Source organism: Nicotiana sylvestris, chromosome 11 (assembly GCF_000393655.2).
Source record: "Nicotiana sylvestris chromosome 11, ASM39365v2, whole genome shotgun sequence".
In the NCBI taxonomy this organism is placed as follows: Eukaryota; Viridiplantae; Streptophyta; class Magnoliopsida; order Solanales; family Solanaceae; genus Nicotiana; species Nicotiana sylvestris.
In genome coordinates this window covers 124,281,552-124,300,023 of record NC_091067.1, presented here as the reverse complement: position 1 = coordinate 124,300,023, position 18,472 = coordinate 124,281,552, and the positions used below count along the sequence as shown (strand labels likewise).

Genomic DNA, 18,472 nt, shown 5'->3' with positions numbered 1-18,472 from the left:
GACCGCGCACCGCAGAGGCCCTTGACAGATCCCACTACCGTTCCATGGAATTAAAACAAGGCAGTAGTAACCTACAGGGGGAAAGAGATCTTGGGAGATGTTAAGGAAAATAACCCGGCTGAGAAATACCTCAATCTGGAGGAAGTGAATAATGCCACGAAGAAGCGTTTCCCACCCAAGAAGCCAGTTAGTGCTGAATAAGTAGAAGAGTTCTTCCGAAAAATGAAATTGGCGGACTACGAGATAATTGACCAACTCCAGAAGTCTCCTACTCGAGTCTCTTTGTTGTATCTGCTAATGAATTCAACTGAACATCAAAAAGTGTTGATCAAAACTCTCAATGACGCATATGTACCCATTGAAACCACTGTGGAACAGTTGGAGAGGATGGCAGAAAGGTTTTTGCGGTCAATCAAATTTCTTTCAGTAAGAATGATTTACCCTCGAAAGGGGCCGCCCATAACAAAGCCCTTCATCTGACAGTTAAATGCGAGGGATATTATATGAAAAGGGTGATGCTGGATGGTGGTTCTGGAGTAGATATTTGCCCTCTCTCAACTCTGCAACGAATTTAGATCGGTACTGAGAGAATCAGACCCAACAACGTCTGTGTACGTGCCTTTGATGGCATCACGAGAGATACCATAGGCGAGATTGATTTGATTCTGACTATTGGCCTGGTGGATTTCGAGGTGACCTTTCAGGTCTTGGATATAGATACTTCCTATAATTTCCTCTTGGGAAGACCTTGGATTCATGCAGCAGGGGCTGACCTTCTACTCTCCACCAGATGGTGAAATTCGAACATGAATATCAAGAGATTATAGTTCACGGAGAAGATGAGCTGTCGATTTACCGGGACTCGTTAGTCCCATGTCTTAAGGCTAGGGAAGGAAGTGAACATATAGTCTATCAAGATTTCAAGGTTGTGGTCGCAGACCAATGTGAAGAAGGAAACCCTTGTCCTCAACCCTTTCTCTCAAATGCATCAATTATGGTTGCCAAGGAAATGATCAGGCATGGTTACAAACCCGGGAAGGGGCTCAGGATGTTGTTGCAAGGAATCACCGAACCTATCACTCTGGATGCTAGCAAGAAGTTCTTTGGGGTGGGATTCCAACCTACGTCAGCTGATGAAAAATGGGCAGATAAACGAAAAAACAATGGTTGGGTCTTGCCTCAGCTGATTCCGCATCTTTATAGAACATTTGTCAGGCCCAAGTACAATGAGGAAGAGGAAGATGAGGCCTTCACGACCGAGGAAATTGAAGAAATCTATGGGGCTATGAGGAAGATGCTGTATGAAATCCACATGGTCCAACCGGGAGAAGGATCAAGCACCGCCGAGGTGCTGTATATGGGGCCCAATGCCAAATTGCAAAATTGGAAGGCTATTCCTTTCCCAATCAGGAGGGAATCCCGGTAGTCCAGTCCTGCCTCCTTTTCTGCATCACGAGTTATTTCAGGGTGTAACTCGGATGTTTTCTTTTAGTTTCATGTCTTTAATTTCCAATGTAAACCCTGTTATTTTCAAACTCAATGAAATGAAATCAATATTTCATCGTTCATCTCTCTACTATTTTTGATTGTTGTTACTTTTTTCTTATTTCTTATTTCACTTCTAAAAATGCAGCTTTAAATAACATGACATGCTTGTGGACTTCATGCCTAGATCCAAACAAGCTGTCTAATTATGAAATAATGAATCAAGAACCAGAATACGATGAAGAAGAGGCTTTTAGGGAAATAAATCGAGAATTGGAAGAATTTGAGAATAAGCCTAAGCCAAACTTAAATGATACCGAGCCGGTTAATTTGGATAGTTCTGAAGAAGTCAAAGAAACCAAGATAAGCATTCACACAGATGAAAAAACTCGGGACGCATTGATGAATTCAAAGATGTGTTTGCTTGGTCATACGATGACATGCCAGGACTAAGTGTCGATTTGGTGATTCACAAGTTGCCCACCTACCCTGATTATCCCCCTGTCCAGCAAAAGCAAAGAAAGTTCAAAACTGATATCAGTGACAAGATTAAAGAAGAGGTCACAAAATAGTTGAAAACGAGGGTAATCCGAGTGGTTCGATACACCACATGGTTAGCCAATGTAGTTCCAGTGCCAAATAAAGACAAAAAAACTCGAGTGTGTGTGGATTATAGAGATCTGAACAAAGCAAGTCCCAAGGACAATTTCCCTTTGCCAAACATCCACATCCTTGTTGATAACTGTGCCAAACATGAGATACAATCTTTCGTGGATTGTTATGCAGGATATCACCAGGTGTTGATGGATGAAGAGGATGCGGAAAAGACAGTTTTCACCATACCCTGGGGCACCTACTGTTACAGAGTCATGCCTTTTGGTCTGAAGAACGCCAGGGAAACCTATATGAGGGCCATGACTACCATTTTTCATGACATGATGCACCAAGAAATTGAGGTGTATGTAGACGATGTGATCATCAAATCCAGGACCCAGGATGACCATGTCCGGGACTTGAGAAAATTCTTTGAGCGGTTACATAAATATGATTTGAAGCTAAATCCAGCCAAATGTGCATTTGGAGTTCCGTCTGGCAAACTCTTTGGATTCATAGTCAGTCGGAGGGGCATCGAGTTAGACCCAACAAAGATAAAGTCTATTCGAGATTTGCCTCCTTCAAGAACCAAGAAAAAGGTTATGAGCCTGCTGGGAAGGTTGAACTACATTAGCCGATTCATTGCTTAGTTGACTTCTACATGTGAACCCATCTTCAAGCTGTTAAAGAAAGATGCAACAATTAAATGGACAGATGAGTGCCAAGAAGCCTTTGACAAAATCAAAGAATATCTGTCGAACCCGCCAGTCCTGGTCCCACATGAACCTGAGAGGCCCTTATTTCTGTATTTGACAGTCTTGGAGAATTCTTTTGGATGTGACCTCTGACAATATGACGTGACGGGGAAAAGAGAGCAGGCGATCTACTATCTAAGCAAAAAGTTCACAAGCTATGAAGCCAAATATACCCTATTGGAAAGGACTTGCTGCGCCCTAACTTGGGTCACTCAGAAGCTTAGGCATTACCTGTCGGCCTATACCACTTACCTCATCACCAGGTTGGATCCTTTAAAGTACATATTCCAGAAGCCAATGCCCACAAGGAGGTTAGCAAAATGGCAGATCCTGCTCACTAAATTTGACATAGTCTACGTCACCCGCACATCAATGAAAACCCAGGCTTTAGCAGATCACCTGGCTGAAAACCCTGTTGACGTTGAATACCAGCCTTTAAGCACCTACTTCCCGGATGAAGAGGTAAATTCAGTTGAGATAATATCAGAAGACACCAATGCTTGGAAAATGTTCTTTGATGGAGCTGTGAACGCAAAAGGCGTTGGAATTGGAGCAATCTTGATCTCACCCACTGGTCAGCATTATCCAGCCACAATCCGGCTTCGATTTTTCTGCACAAACAACACTGCCGAGTATGAAGCCTGCATTATGGGTATGAACATGGCAATCGACCAAGATGTCAAAGAATTATTGATCATGGGAGATTCGGACTTGATTATCCGACAAGCTCAGGGTGAATGGGAAACTCGGGATGTCAAGCTTATTCCTTACAAGCAACATGTGGAAGATCTTAGCAGGTGTTTCAAGTTAGTTGAGTTAAGGTACATTCCTCGTTTTCATAATGAGTTGGCCGACGCACTTGCTACTTTGGCCTCGATGCTGCCATACCCAGGCAATGCCCATATTGACCCTTTGGAAATCCAAATCCGAGAAAGGCACAGTTACTGCAACACGGTTGAGGCAGAACCGAATGTTCAGCCATGGTATCATGATATCAAGAGATTTCTGAAAACCAAAGAATATCCCGAGCAAGCCAGTAGAGACCAAAAGAGAACCATTAGATGGATCGTAAGCAGTTTCTTCTTGACGGTGAGGTCTTATACAAAAGGACTCCAGATCTCAATTTGTTAAGATGTGTTGACGCCGAAGAGGCCGGAAGAATCATGTATGAAGTGCACGCAGAAGTGTGCGGACCCCACATGAATGGGTATGTTTTGGCAAAGAAAATCCTCTGAGCAGGCTATTATTGGATGACTATGGAAAAAGATTGCTTCAGTTTTGTCCGAAAATGTCATTAGTGTCAGGTGCACGGTGATCTGATTCATGCACCACCTACAGAACTGCATCACATGTCAGCACCTTGGCCATTTGTTGCCTAGGGTATGAATGTCATTGGGCCGATTGAGCCAAAATCTTCAAATGGGCATAGATTCATATTGGTCACTATCGACTACTTCACAAAGTGGGTTGAAGCAATTACTCTCAAATCCATCAACAAGAAAGCTGTGGTAGACTTTGTGCATTCCAATCTCATCTGTCGTTTCGGTATTCCTGCAACTATCATTACAAATAATGCTGCAAACCTGAATAGTCACTTGATGAGGGAGATATGTGAGTAGTTTAAGATCACGCATCGAAATTCTACTCCTTATCGACCCAAAGTCAATGGTGTCGTCGAAGCAGCAAACAAGAACATCAAAAATATTTTGAGAAAGATGATTCAAAGTTCTAGGCCGTGGCATGAAAAGTTGCATTTGTATTATTGGGATATCGCACTACTGTGCGCACATCGGTCGGAGCAACCCCGTATCTTTTGGTTTATGGCAATGAAGCCGTAATACCTGCAGAAGTTGAAATCCCTTCTCTTCGGATCATTATTGAAGCGGAAGTTGAAGACAGTGAGTGGGTCAAAACCCATCTAGAATAGTTAACCCTGATTGATGAAAAGGGTATGGCCGAAGTCTGCCACGGGCAGTTGTATCAACAAAGAATGGCCCGTGCCTACCACAAGAAAGTGCAAGGAAACAAAAGGAAAGTTTGCTCCCAACTGGAAAAGACCATACATTATCAGAAAATTGTTGCTGAAAGGGGTGTTATACATGGAAGACATGGAAGGGAATGATCTCGAAACAACTGTAAATGCAGACGTAGTCAAAAGGTACTATGTTTAATCCTTCTACAGCAATAACATTATCCGATTGGGATGACGAAGGCTTTCATTCTCACTACCCCAAACACTCCAATCCTTTGCTAACCCTTTGAGCCGGTTAGCTTTCTTTCATTACCCTCTTTGGATGAAGACATTTGTAAAAAAAAAAAAAGAAAAAAAGAAAAAGAAAAACAACAAAAACAAAATGTTTCCCAGAACTATGTTCGACTTGATTCCAAAAGGATACGTAGGCAGCCTCTCTCTAGGGTTCAGTCACACCAAAACAAAAATCTAATTTCCCCCAAAAAGTGAAACTGGGGCAGATGTTATAATGGTTCGGCGATGATCCCGCCCGAATGGTTCCAAAGTTGTAATTTAATCCAAATTCTTTTTACACAAACCTCGTTCAAGTCCTTCCGATCAATCGGTGAAAGGTGTTCAAAATCGGAGAACGCATTTGTTTGGATCCGATGCAATCAGGATGAGAGAAATAAAATGAGAGAGTCTTATTGGTGGAAACCCACGGGCACCATAAGTCGACGGTGAGCAGAGAAATTGAAAATGAGAGAGTCTTGTTAGCGAAAACTTGTAAAGAGCACTATAAGGCGACGATGAGAAGAGAAATGAGAGAGGTCGATTGGTGAAAACCCGCAAAGGGTGTCGTTGATCGAAAAGAAGAAATCCCTCACCACCATTGGCACCGAAAGAGTCCTGGCAAGGTTTTTCAGTTTTAAAACACGGTTCGCAATGGGTTTATGAGAAGTTGGATAGTTGTGCAGATCAGGTATCCAGTCCAAGAAGCATGTCATGTCTATTGAAGTCTGCATGCACTCCAGATAAGTCCTTCATTCCTCCCCAAAAGGGACACTTCTCCTTAAATTCACTTTCTTGTCCTTTGTTTACTTTTATTTGAATCCCTTTCGGTCGAACTCTGTTCCGAAACTAATACAAAGAAAAGGTGACAAGATTGATTTTACAGGGTTCTGCTTAACAAAAGCCAAATTCAAAGAAAGTACCCAACCTCAGCGGGTGCATCAAGTCGATCTCGACTGGCCATGATGGCCGATGCTCTGAAGTCAAAATTATTGAAAATAAAAGAAATCCGAAGTCAAATGTCCATAGATGCAGAATAGGCTAAAAGGGCCAAAGCCCCACACGGGTGAACCGCCATGTGAAATTTTGGAAAGTTGAGTTCCTTGATTTTAGGAGAGAGATTAATCTTCAGAAAAGCCAGCAAGTAGCAGGGGTTCTCACCAAAAGAGTTGGGCCGAGATCAAGTTATCAAAAATAATCAGGGCCACAAAACCAACCACCGTTTCAAACTAACAATTGTTCTTTGTTTGAAAATTTGAAACAAAGGCAATCCAAAGCACCCGTACAGGAAGCAGGTGCAACAAAAAAAAAGGAATGCGCAAGTGCAAGAAACATCTTTGCAGCAACAATCCATAAAAAGGGAAGTCCCCTCCAATTTTTTTCCCGCATTTACTCATTCCATGGAAATAAAAAATAAAAAGAAGAGAAAGGAAAACAAAATGAAAAAAAAGAAGATCAGAAGAAAATTCAAAAAAAAAAAAGAATGGTAGCTTAGGATCCCCAATCTCAATCTTTTACGCTTAGGGTCTCCAATCCCTAGTTGAAATTATTTTTAGACATAGGGTCTCTATCCCCTAGTTGCCTTTTGCCAACATAGGGTTTCCATCCCTAATTGAGATTTTTAGACATAGGGTCTCCATCCCCTAGTCGCCTTTTGCCAACATAGGGTCTCCAACCCCTAGTTGAGATTTTTAGAGATAGGGTCTCCATCCCCTAGTCGCCTTTTGCCAACATAGGGTCTCCAATCCCTAGTTGAGATGTTTTAGACATAGGGCCTCCATCCTCTAGTCGCCTTTTGTCAACATAGGGTCTCCAACCCCTAGTTGAGATTTTTAGACATAGGGTCTCCATCCCCTAGTCGCCTTTTGCCAACATAGGGTCTCCAATCCCTAGTTGAGATTATTTTAGACATAGGGTCTCGATCCCCTAGTCGTCTTTTGCCAACATAGGGTCTCCAATCCCTAGTTGAGACTATTTTTAGACATAGGGTCTCCATCCCCTAGTCGCCTTTTGCCAACATAAGGTCTCCAATCCCTAGTTGAGATTATTTTTAGACATAGGGTCTCCATCCCCTAGTCGCCCTTTTGCCAACATAGGGTCTCCAATCCCTAGTTGAGATTTAGACATAGGGCCTCCATTCCCTAGTTGCATTTTCCAACACAGGGTCTCCACTCCCTGGTTGAGTTTTTATAGATATAGGGCTCCACTCCCTAATCTCTTTCTCCTAGAGACACATGATCCTTATTTTATTGCTTTCAGTAGAGAGATAGTGTAGGTTTTTGTTACAATAATCACAAAATTTTCCTAGTAAAAACTGGGGCAGAAAAATTTCGTTCGTTTGTTTATTTTGGTGTCTGAGCAGGTTTGACCTCGAGGCACAGTGTTCGAGACGACCAAAAGAATGAGTCTCAATCCAAAATAAAGAAAAGAAGAAAAAGAGCAAAAAGAATTGAACTCAAAGTGCTGAAGTGGGGAAGGATGCAGACTGCTCAAGATATGATTGAAGTCACAGGCTTCGCGTGTCCCGCCTTGATCCAAAGCTGAAGAATGAACCAGCGGTTTACAGATAATGAGCACCAAGATTCAGATCAGAGTCTGCAGCAAGAACCAGCCAAGACTGAAGATCAGGCTTCAGAAGATTTATAGATAGGAATCTTGTAACTCGTACTTGATAGGCTTAGCTAGTTAGTTTTTATTTTTCATTTTGGTGTAATAAGGAGTTCAACAAGTAGTAGCAACAGTGAAATCACAGCTTCCCGGTAGTCCCAGCTACCGAAACTTCCAGAACTACACTGACCTGATTCCTTTATAGTCAAGGATATGTAGGCAACCTCTGAAGCAAGGTTCGGTCAGGTTTTTTTTCCAAAAAATGCTTCTTATGGAGTTTCAAACGGGCAAAAAATCCCTCATAATTGCTCATTTTATCTTTTCCCGAAAACCCTTCGTGTCTCCAAGCAAAGGCTTTCCTCACATGAATTACTCCTACAGAATCACAAAGAATTAGATTTTTTTTATTATCTGTTATTTCAGGAATTATTGTAGAATTTTTCTGACTATTTGCATTTTTTGTGTGCATGTTTAATTTTATTTAATTCATAAAAAATACAAAAATACATTGCATTTGTATTTAGGATTTAATTTTGTATTTTAGATTAATTAGTAAATTAGTTATTTTATAAAAATAAAAAAATCACAAAAATAGCTCACTTTTGGCATTTTAACTCTTTAATTTTGAATTTTATAGTTATTCTTTAAATTTAGGACTTAATTAATTATTGTAAATATTATGTTGAGTATTTAATATAATTTGGTAGGTTAATTTAACTTTTAAGAGTTAATTTAGGTTTTTATTTTTAATTTGAAAAGAAAAGAAAATTTGAAATTGAAAGAGAAGAGAAAAGGAAATAAAGAAGCCTGGTTTTGGGCCTTTTTATTTAAATTTCCACGGGCCCAAATTAAATCTCCCCCCTGAAACCCGTTTAGATCCAGCCTAGTCACGCCTTAATCCGGTCCAGCCTTTGCAGCTTAACCAAACGACGTCGTTTGGAGTTCCTTGAGCTAAAACAATTTGAGCCCTTCATATCCCTTCACCCAATAGTCATCAGAGGTCAATCACAATTATATAAAAATGTCCAAACCCCCCCAAAGACAACGTTAGTTCCAAACACCCCTCTTCAGTTCTCTCATCTTCTCCATGAACCCTAGCGCCGCCCTAAATTCTCCACTATCTCCAGCCGGTGGCGCCACCTTGAACCACCACTAAATTCACACCCCAAGACCCTCGCTCACCCCTGACCGCTAATCCATTACTAATATCCCCAAAATCATCACCAAACTGAGCCGTTTTTGGATCTGAAAAGGCAAAAGAGGAAAACAAGAAATCCCTCAAATTTCTTAGTTTTGACAAGAGATTAGGAGTCGAAACTGGCCTTGCTTGTCTGTTCTTGACAAGAACACATGATTGATGCCAAGTTCGGCTCAAAATCAAAACATCCGAGTTCTTTCAATCCATGACCATTTTTGGTCTTCTGTAGGTACTCTCTTTCTTTTGTTTTTTCCGTTTCTTTTATTCTTCTTCCATCTCCATCTCTTTCTGTCTCCTCCGTTCTTTTCATTTATTACTTTTTCATTTTTTAATTAGTGTTTGTTGTAATTAGATTAAGAGCAAGTTTTAGTTGTGTTTGTTTTGGTTTTTACGTTTAGTTTTAATTAGCTCCTTTCTCCTTTTTTGTTTTTGGTTTCATTTTCAAAGTCTTCTGCTTTTTGGGCAACTCTGTTTAGCCCTTTAATTTCGTGAGTTTTGATGTTGACTTGAATTTAGCTCTGTCAGACAGAGGCCCAAAAGGAGGGGTTGGTCCAGGTTTTTGAAAGTCCATGTCTGGTTTGTCTTGGGTCAACTTGACCTAGGTTGGTTTGATGGTAATTGACAAGGGTCTGAAAGGTTAGTTTAGGAATTTAATCATGGGGAATCTTCAGTAACTGACTTAGGAAATTTCTAGGAAGGTGGGTTAGGGACTGACCTAGCAAACAGATTTTAAAATTAAGGATTCACTAGCAAAAACAAAAATTCGAAAAGGAGTAATGGGCAAAAAACTGAAATCATTTCTGCTGCCCTAGAGCTTCTCTATAAAAGGGTGTTATTTCTTAATCAAGCCAGAGGGGGAGAGAGGAAAAAGCACTGAAACTTTAAAAACGGCTGAGTTTTCTTTCAAGTTCAAAGTACTGAGAATTGCTTGAATTTTGCTTGGTTTTTGGGTTCTAATTCCCTTTGATAAGTCAGAATTTCTAAAAGTTCAATAGAATGGTGAATCTGGGTTCAAATGTTTGGAGTTGGTTCAAGAGTTTGAGGCTGATCTGCTGATTTTGTTGCTGTTTGGTTTTGCTTAAGTTACTGTTGTTACTTCGTCTTTAGCTGAATTATTGCAGCTGTTTCTTCTTAAGCTCCAAGCTTATTTCCTTTGTTATTTTGTTGTATTCAGGTACACTTTAGACCTCAAATGACATGTTGAAATTGAAAATGAGGACGTTTGATAGTACAATGTTTCATTGCAATCTATTTTGTATTATTAGATTTTGTATTTATTTAGTCTTACCATGTGTTATGTGTTCGCTATTTTATCATTATTGAAGCATTTGTAAGGTGAATAAGTAATTGAGTCAAGCATGTTTTGAGTTATGAATTGATGAGGTTTTGCTGGATATGCTTGATTGTCTTTTGGTATTATTGGTTTGATGTTAAGTATTAGGTTCAGAAGTTGGCCATATGAGCATTGGTAGTGAATAATTGAACATATGAAAGGTATTATAAGAGAATTTTATATGGATTTCAACATTGAAGTAATACCTGTTTAGTTTGTAATTAGCGTGTGGTTGACGGGTGCTTATGTGAACTTTGTGATGCAGTTTTGTTTTGAAAAAAGAAGAGGCATGCTCTTGTATTTTTATTAAAAGCAGGTTGTGTATTTTCAAATGGTTAAGTATTCTGATGAAAAACTGAAAGTGAAATCTGGTTGTTGTTTGGATAAGTAAGACCAATTGTGTGAATGGTTATGATGTTTAAATGTTGTACATTTCAGCATGGCATTAGGATTGGGCTTCAGTTTGTTCTTTTTTTTTAAATGTGTAAAGTGACTTGAGTGGCCTGAGGTAATGTGGCTGTTGGGCCTCAAATGATGCCAAACAGGCCTAAGTCGAATAGACCAGTTTCAAATTAGGCATTTCAGTTTAAGCATGTTTGTCTCATTTACCATGTATAATTATGTTTAAGAGTTATCTGAACTCCAAACGCCTTTGTAAGAATTTGGGTTTTAAACTTTTTCCAAAGGCCTCATAGCTGGGCCACCGTCTTAGCCCATTTAGGCTAAAATGCTCTTGTCAATTCTGCTCTCGATTTGGGCTCTCTTTTGATTTTGCTATGTAATTTCACAAATGTCACTTGGGCCCGCAACAGGTTTAGGCTTTCCAAATAATTGAATATCCGACTTCTTTTAACGTTAGCCTATTAATGAGTAAGTTAGTTTGAACCATTCACCTAAAATTAAAATTCAAATGCTCCTTAGTCTTTAATTAATTAGTTTCTTTTAGTTAGATTTGGGGCGTACCATATTAGCCAAATATATAATTTATGGCCCGCAAAGCTAAATTTAGAAACCCTTTTAATAGAATAATTCGAGGTGTGCCATGCCGAATAAAATTTCAAAACCCATGGCCCTCACTTAATTAATTTTAACCCTTTAGAAATCGAGGTGTACCATTAGTTGAATTTTCCATGGCCCTCGCAAACCTTGTCATTAACTTGAAAGTGCGTAGTTGCTTTAGGCGTGCTATTTAAATTAATTTCCTTAAACTCGGGTGTGCATTTCATGTGACCCAACTCCAATTCTCAACAACGTTAAATAAAATATGTCGTGGATCGCGGGTGCAATTCATGTGATATGGTTCAAGGCGTGTTTTAAATAACGTTGAATCTTCCTAAAAATAATTAAAAGCGGTTTAATAGTTTGAAAATACACCATAGGTTAAAAAATGTATTAAAATCAGATAATAGGCTAATTATAATAGTTTAAGCGACCGTGCTAGAACCACTGAACCCGGGAATGCCTAACACCTTCTCCCGGATTAACAGAATTCATTACTTATAATTTCTGGTTCGCAGACTTCAAAATGAAAGTCGAATTTCCTTGATTTGGGATTTATAATAAACCAGTGACTTGGGACACCAATTAAAATATTCCAAGTGGCGAAAAAAAAAATTAAATAAATAATCACATTTCAAATAATGTCACTTTAATTGGAAAAACTCCCTTATATCGCTCTCGGGTGTGTAAAAAGGAGGTGTGACAACTACTAAAAATTAAGACATTAATAATTGATCACAAATGAGCAACAAAGAAAGATCAATGAGAGAAACAAGGGTACTTGACTATACAGGTGCAAGATAATTGACTCGGGATCCAATTCTTGGGGTTAATTCACTCTATAATACTGTTGATTCTCGCGAATTCAACAGATAATTAGATTACATTTGAAGTTAATGTTCCTCTTTTGATTAAATGTTAATTTCAGTAATTAATCCAATTGAAGCACGGTAAACAATTGCAACGAATAAAATGATGGTTATGGCCTAAAGGATAATTTCTCACGAATATTTATCTATTTTCTAGTTCGATTAGCAATTCAAGAGGCTCCTTCGATTACCTATTTGAATCACAAATTTAAACTAGAGCATGAGATGTAAAAAAATTCAATATCAAGCTTCTATTTCGATTAAGCAAAATAAGAAATAACTTCACAATACGAATTAAAACTCCATCAATTATCAAGAATCGATTCTCTAATCAAGTTATCAAAATACCATATCTGTCAACACCCTAATGGAAATTACTCCATTAGCAATGGAAAAAGTCATCTCAATAAGATTAAAAAACAGAGGAAAAATGCTAATGATTCGATACAAACTCCCATATTGCATCGATCGTTGGTTGAAATCTTGATGAATTTTTGTGTCTTCTTGCCTTAGTTGCTCTCAAATCTTTCGTAGGTCAAAAGTCCCCTCAGAAATGTATTTTTGGTATATTTATACCGTGTAGAAATGGGCGCAGACGAAACTACTCTTTCTAAGCCGAAACATGAATTACTCTAAGAAAAATGCAGAGACACGGCATAGAGCGCGGCGCCCCTTGCAGCGCGCCTATGGAGTTTATCAACGACCTTGATTTTTGTCTGTCATGCAAGTTTTTCACTGCCGCGCCTCGCCTCGCCATGCCCCATGCAGCGTGGTAGTGTAGTTTTTTCATAGTAACTTATTTCTTTCACTTTTTGACATCCAGACTTGGTCCTCGACCCCCGAACATGATCTCGGCTTAGTTTCTTTGGCTTTTACGCAGATTTCAAAGCTCCAACTTGTTTGATTTAGCTCCAATTCATCTTTTTAACTCAGAATCAACTTTTTCAAGGCATAAAACACATAATAAGTACAATTCACTATCATTTAAGCTCAAACACACATAAAATGCAGTAATTAGAGTGTAAAACACTGCTAAAATACGCGTTTCTAGCCTACCATCAGTACCCCACACTTATATCATTGCTCGTCCTCGAGCAATCAAACTACACTTCACAAAGGGACGATCTTTTCATCAAATAACTTCCCTAACGTATCATGCCAAGAATTTCTAAAGTAGACTAAGCACCCTATTATAACATCCTAGCCTCAAAACTCTTCTCAAAAGCACCACACATTTTTTACGACCTGCTCACTTACTCTAATACAGAGGTCAATGCCATTACCTTTCCTTCGCAAGTCATGTGCCCTCACATCAAAAAATAGAGAGTAGTTCCATACAAAATAAAATTCAAGAACAAATAGGAATTCACTCACTCTCAAAATAAAAATTCATATGCTACAGAAAACGTACCATATGCTTGCCCATAGTGTACTACTCTACTAATTGAGTTCATTCAGTCAAAGATCAAGTATGACTTAATTGTTTTTATAATGTAGGCTGCGGGACGGGTATTATACAATTTGGAAAATAGTGACTATACCTCCCTGAGCAATTTAATACATACAATTTCACCAATTCAAGCCCCACACTTGTGTTGCACCAAGCCCCGCCTTCACATCAAATTAACACCAATCTCCCAACTTCTTTACGAACAAATAAAGCAAGATTTACTACTAGCAAGGAATTTCAAGTGCTCATGAGAGGTAAAAGGTTCATTATATCATTTGCTAGAATAAAACTCAGATACGTACTTGATATTAGTACTTTCATCTCCATACAAATAAGAACTTCAAACTGGTATTTTGTTTTGTTCAGTTTGTTATACTATTATTAGCGAAACACATAGTTTACTCCCTTACCTAGAGGTCGAATCCTTATGAAACACTCCTTTAATACGGGCAACCTTTTACACATACAACATTTCAGAAGTTTTCTAAAATACACCACTTTTGCTGACTTGGCATCGCATGATTTACAACCAATAAAAGCGAATGAACACTAATTTTTTTTATCTATGGAGATATAAATTGACGCCACGTGTCCAGTTCTTTTCATTTTCTTATTTTTTTATCTATCTTTTTTTTTCATCAATCTTAAATTTATTTTAAAAAAAAGTTTTTTAGCCTCCATCTTCACCATCCCTTCATCACTGCTCTGCCACCATCCTCTATTTTCTCCATCCTACATCACCTACCTCAATCTGTGCTACACCATGATTCTTTTTCATTTCTGCCATTCAAAAATAAAACCATAACCACAAAGGAAAAAAGCCACTACTTTGCCACCAATTTAATGAAACCTATTTCAAATTCTTCATCACAATCCCCAATATGCTAATGTTTCAAGCACAGTCAATGTAGCAAATGTAACGACTCGATCGGTCGTTTTGAGCTCTAGCACGTCGTTCGGCAGTTTGAGGCCATAAGTAGCTTCAATTCAGGCATTATGACTTGAACGCATGGTCGAAATTAAATTTCGGAAGTTCGGAGTTGATTTGGAAAGAAAATTCTCATTTCAGAAGCTTTAAGTTGAAAGAATTGACTAAGTTTTGATTTTTGATTAAATGAACTTGGAATCGGGATTTGAAGGTTCCAACAGGTTCGTTTGATGATTTTGGACTTGGGCATATGTCAGGATTGGGTTTTGGATGACCTGTGAGCGTTTCAGCGCCTATTATGAAAGTTGACATTTTGGAAGAATTTCATAAATTTGGGTTGAAGTGCATTTCAATATTATCGATGTCCGTTTGGTATTTCGAGTATGGGAATAGCTCCATATGATGATTCTAGTATTGGGAGTGCATCTGGAAGTGGATTCGGAGGTCCGTAGATCATTTTGGGGTCATTTGGCGAAAGTTAGAAATTTGAAGGTTTTTGAGAAGTTTGACCGGAAGTGGACATTTTGATATCGGGGTTAGATTCAGATTCCGGAAGTTGGAGTAGGTTCATAATGTCGAATGTGACTTGTGTGCAAAATTTGAGGTCAATCGGACGTGATTTGATAGGTTTCGACATCGAATGTAAAAGTTTGAAGTTCTAAAGTTCATTAAGCTTGAATTGGGGTGCGATTCATGATTTTGATGTTGTTTGATGTGGTTTGAGGCCTCGAGCAAGTCAGTATTATGTTATGGGACTGGTTTGTGTGATTGGATGGGGCCCCAGGGGCCTCAGGTGTGTTTTGGGGTGGTTTCAGATCATTTCGGGCTATTTTACAATAGCTGATGTTGGTGTCTGGTGTTATTCTTTGCATTCACGAGGATCCTCACGCATTCTCGAAGAAGGATTTGGCTTCAGGGACTTTGTTCTTCGCGTTCGCAAAGAAGAGATCCTCGCGTTCGCGAAGAAGAGATCCTCGCGTTCGCGAAGAAGGAAATCTCTATTGCACAAATCTGATTTCGGAGGCTCTTAACTCGCAATTTATAAGGAATTTGGAGATAATCCAAAAATAAAAGTTAGCTCTTTGTGTCTAGTTTTCGGAAAACTAAACCATTTAGCATTTGGATTTATGTATAAAGAGTTATGGCTGGTATACTATAGACTGTCCGGGAAGATAAAGAAGAAATTTGTGTTGCACAGGACTAACTTTGGCGGCTTATATCTCAAAATTTATAACGAATTGGTAGATGACCAAAACATAAAAATTGTAGATCTTGGTGTCTAATTTTTAAAAAATTAAACCATTTGTCATTTGGAGTTTTTAACAAAAAGTTATGACCATTATACTAGAGGATGTCTGAGAAGAGTTCGGGAATGGCTTTCAAGAATTTTGTTCATCGCGAACATGATGGGAGGCCCGCGGATGTGAAGAAGGGCTGCCTGGCAGTGTTTAAGTTTGCAAAAATGGGTTTGGCTCATTGCATCTCATTTCCTCCATGGGAGATGACCTAAGAGCGATCTTGGAGCTCCATCTTCATCATCTATGTCAAGGTAAGTGATTCCCACCTATTGAAAATTAATTGCTTGGATTATATCTAGATTTTAAAATCGAAAATAATGGGAAATTAGTGAAAATTTGGGGTTTTGAAGAAAAATCTAGAAATTTATATTTTTAGATTTTGACCACGAAATTGGACATAGAAAATTTTCGAAATCCGGGCACGTGGGCTCGATGATGATTTTATCGACTTTTCGCGCGGAGTTGAAAATTGTTGTAAATAGGATTATAATGGGTATTTGAGTATATATTAATGGGTTTGCATAATTATTGACTAGTTTTGGAGCGTTTGGCATCAGTTTGAGTCGTCGGAAGGGCTTGAGAGTCAGTTATGGAACTTCAAAGCGAGGTGAGTCTCCTTTCTAACCTTGTAAGAGGTAATTAACCCCATAGGTGAACTAAATTATTATGTGCTTCTATTTGTGGAGGCTACGTATGTACGAGGTGACGAGAGTCCGTACGTAGTTACTAGCTATGCCTATGTCCGGGTAGTTTTAGGTTTACATCATGCCTTGTTGATATTGTTGTTGATTTATGTTTATTGTTTGCTTTGAGAAAAAGAGATATTGAGTTAGTTTATTAAATGTTTTTTAAAGGAGTCGAAATTGAGGAAAAGTTGGGAACTTAAAAGCTTTCATTTGAATTCGTAAGTTAAAAAGAATTGAGGAATACGTTAATAACTTAAGAAATTTATGTGTAACCACGTCACACGTATGATCCGCCAGCGGGGTAATTCCTTAAACTTATATTTGACCACGTCGCAAGTATGATTCGCGAGCGGGGTAGCTCCTACTACTCTCATGGAAGCGGGTCGATCGCCTCGGCAGGTTAATAGATGCATCTATGGTTCGCGTCGATCGACCATCGGCAGTGCACAATTTACTTTTATTTTAGATTGGGTCGTACGCCTCGGCATTTTATATATATATAAAATCATGCATAATATTTGGCAAGAAGCCAGTGTATCTGATGGTTTTTTTCTGATTTGAATTATGACAACCTTTTTGATGAAATCCACTGTATCTATATATATATGCTCCGGTTACGGATGGAACTTGCCACTTGAGAGCTTGAGTAAATTGTAAAGAGAGAAATTGTACCACGTATTTTATACTTGTTTGTTTCATATAATTACTTTGTTTCATATTTATTCACTTCCTTACTGCACCTGATATTAATGGACCACTAGTAAGTGTCGAAGTCGACCCCTCGTCACTACTTCTTCGAGTTTAGACTGGATACTTACTGGGTAAGTGTTATTTTCGTACTCATACTACGCTTGCCGTATATTTTGTTGTATAGGAACATGTATGCCTAGTGGCCTCGTGGGTGGGCGGCATGGTTGATACAGAAACTTAGGTGAGCTGCATTTTATGAGACGATCCGCAGCCAGCAGAGTCTCCTTCAGAGTATTTGTATTTTCTTTTCTGTCCAATTTGTATCCGGGGCAGTTATTGTGTTTAATTTCATTTTTTAGTAATTGCTCATGCACTTGTAACACCGGGTTCTGGGATGATGATGGGATATTCAGTAATAAAATGGTAAATATTTTTATTTATTTGTAAAGTTCATCTATTACTAGTAAAATTGAAAGAAACTTTATGATTTTAAAAATATAAAAAGAAAATTTAATTAAATATTTAGTGTTGGCTAGCCTAACAGCGTGTCCGACGCCATCACGACCTTTAATGAATTTTGGATCGTGACACCAAAACTCACATCGGAGCTTCGAATGTAAAGGGATTAAGGAATTAATAGAAGAGACTACATATGATAAGCACACGATAGAAAATGGAGTTTTCCAACTCTAAATTAAAACAACTTTTTGTTAGAGAAAATTGGTTAAAAAATTTTAGAAAAAGAAAACACCTACAAGTAGATATTGCCCATTACGTCCACAAAATCTAGTGTTGAATTGATACCAAAGCTGATAGCTACACTGGAATGTTGGTTTTCGTCTTTTAAATTATTTGAGGAGAAAGAAACTTTGATTTTTTTTGTTGCTATTTAGAGACATTTTGAGAGATGGATTTTGGCTAAAATATTGTCTTGGGTAGATTATGAAGACGAGGGAGCTTTTCTATTTTTTTTCCTTTTTTGAAAAAATGGAGATTTTAAATGTATTTTTTTTTTTTAAAAAAAAAGAAGTTAATGAGACGTGTCACGATATTAATAGTGTTTGATATACACTTTCTAGGATAAAAGGTGATCAAGCACCGAGCAAGTGTGTCTTAGAGAAGGTTAAGTGTGTAAAGAGTCGCCCGTATTAAAAAAGTGTAGCAGATGGATCTGGCCTCAAGGTCTAGGGGTAAATTATGTAATTCTGCCTAAGATTATTACCTCCTCTCTATTTCTTGGTTATTGTGTTACTGGTGCTATCTTTTCTGGTTTCTTTTACTGTTGTTGCTGCATAGTCTTATTTTATTTTCTTGTACCGAGGGTCTATCGGAAACAAC

The 18,472-nt window shown here is 38.5% G+C and overlaps 1 protein-coding gene across 1 annotated transcript; it reads left to right on the top strand.

The window, feature by feature from the left end:
- The first annotated feature begins 3,206 nt into the window (after positions 1-3,206).
- LOC138881606 (uncharacterized) lies at positions 3,207-4,453 on the top strand. The gene is made up of 2 exons (XM_070161843.1): positions 3,207-3,902; positions 4,214-4,453. The coding sequence occupies exons 1-2, from the start codon at positions 3,207-3,209 to the stop codon at positions 4,451-4,453; spliced, it is 936 nt and encodes a 311-aa protein (XP_070017944.1).
- Positions 4,454-18,472: the final 14,019 nt, after the last annotated feature.

What these genes read in the sequence shown, in the direction of transcription:
- LOC138881606 (XM_070161843.1), top strand. Translation starts at nt 3,207, where the DNA reads ATGAAAACCCAGGCTTTAGCAGATCACCTGGCTGAAAACCCTGTTGAC. An exon ending in AGAGAACCATTAGATGGATC is followed by an intron (nt 3,903 to 4,213) that starts GTAAGCAGTTTC and finishes TTTGTTGCCTAG; the next exon opens with GGTATGAATGTCATTGGGCC.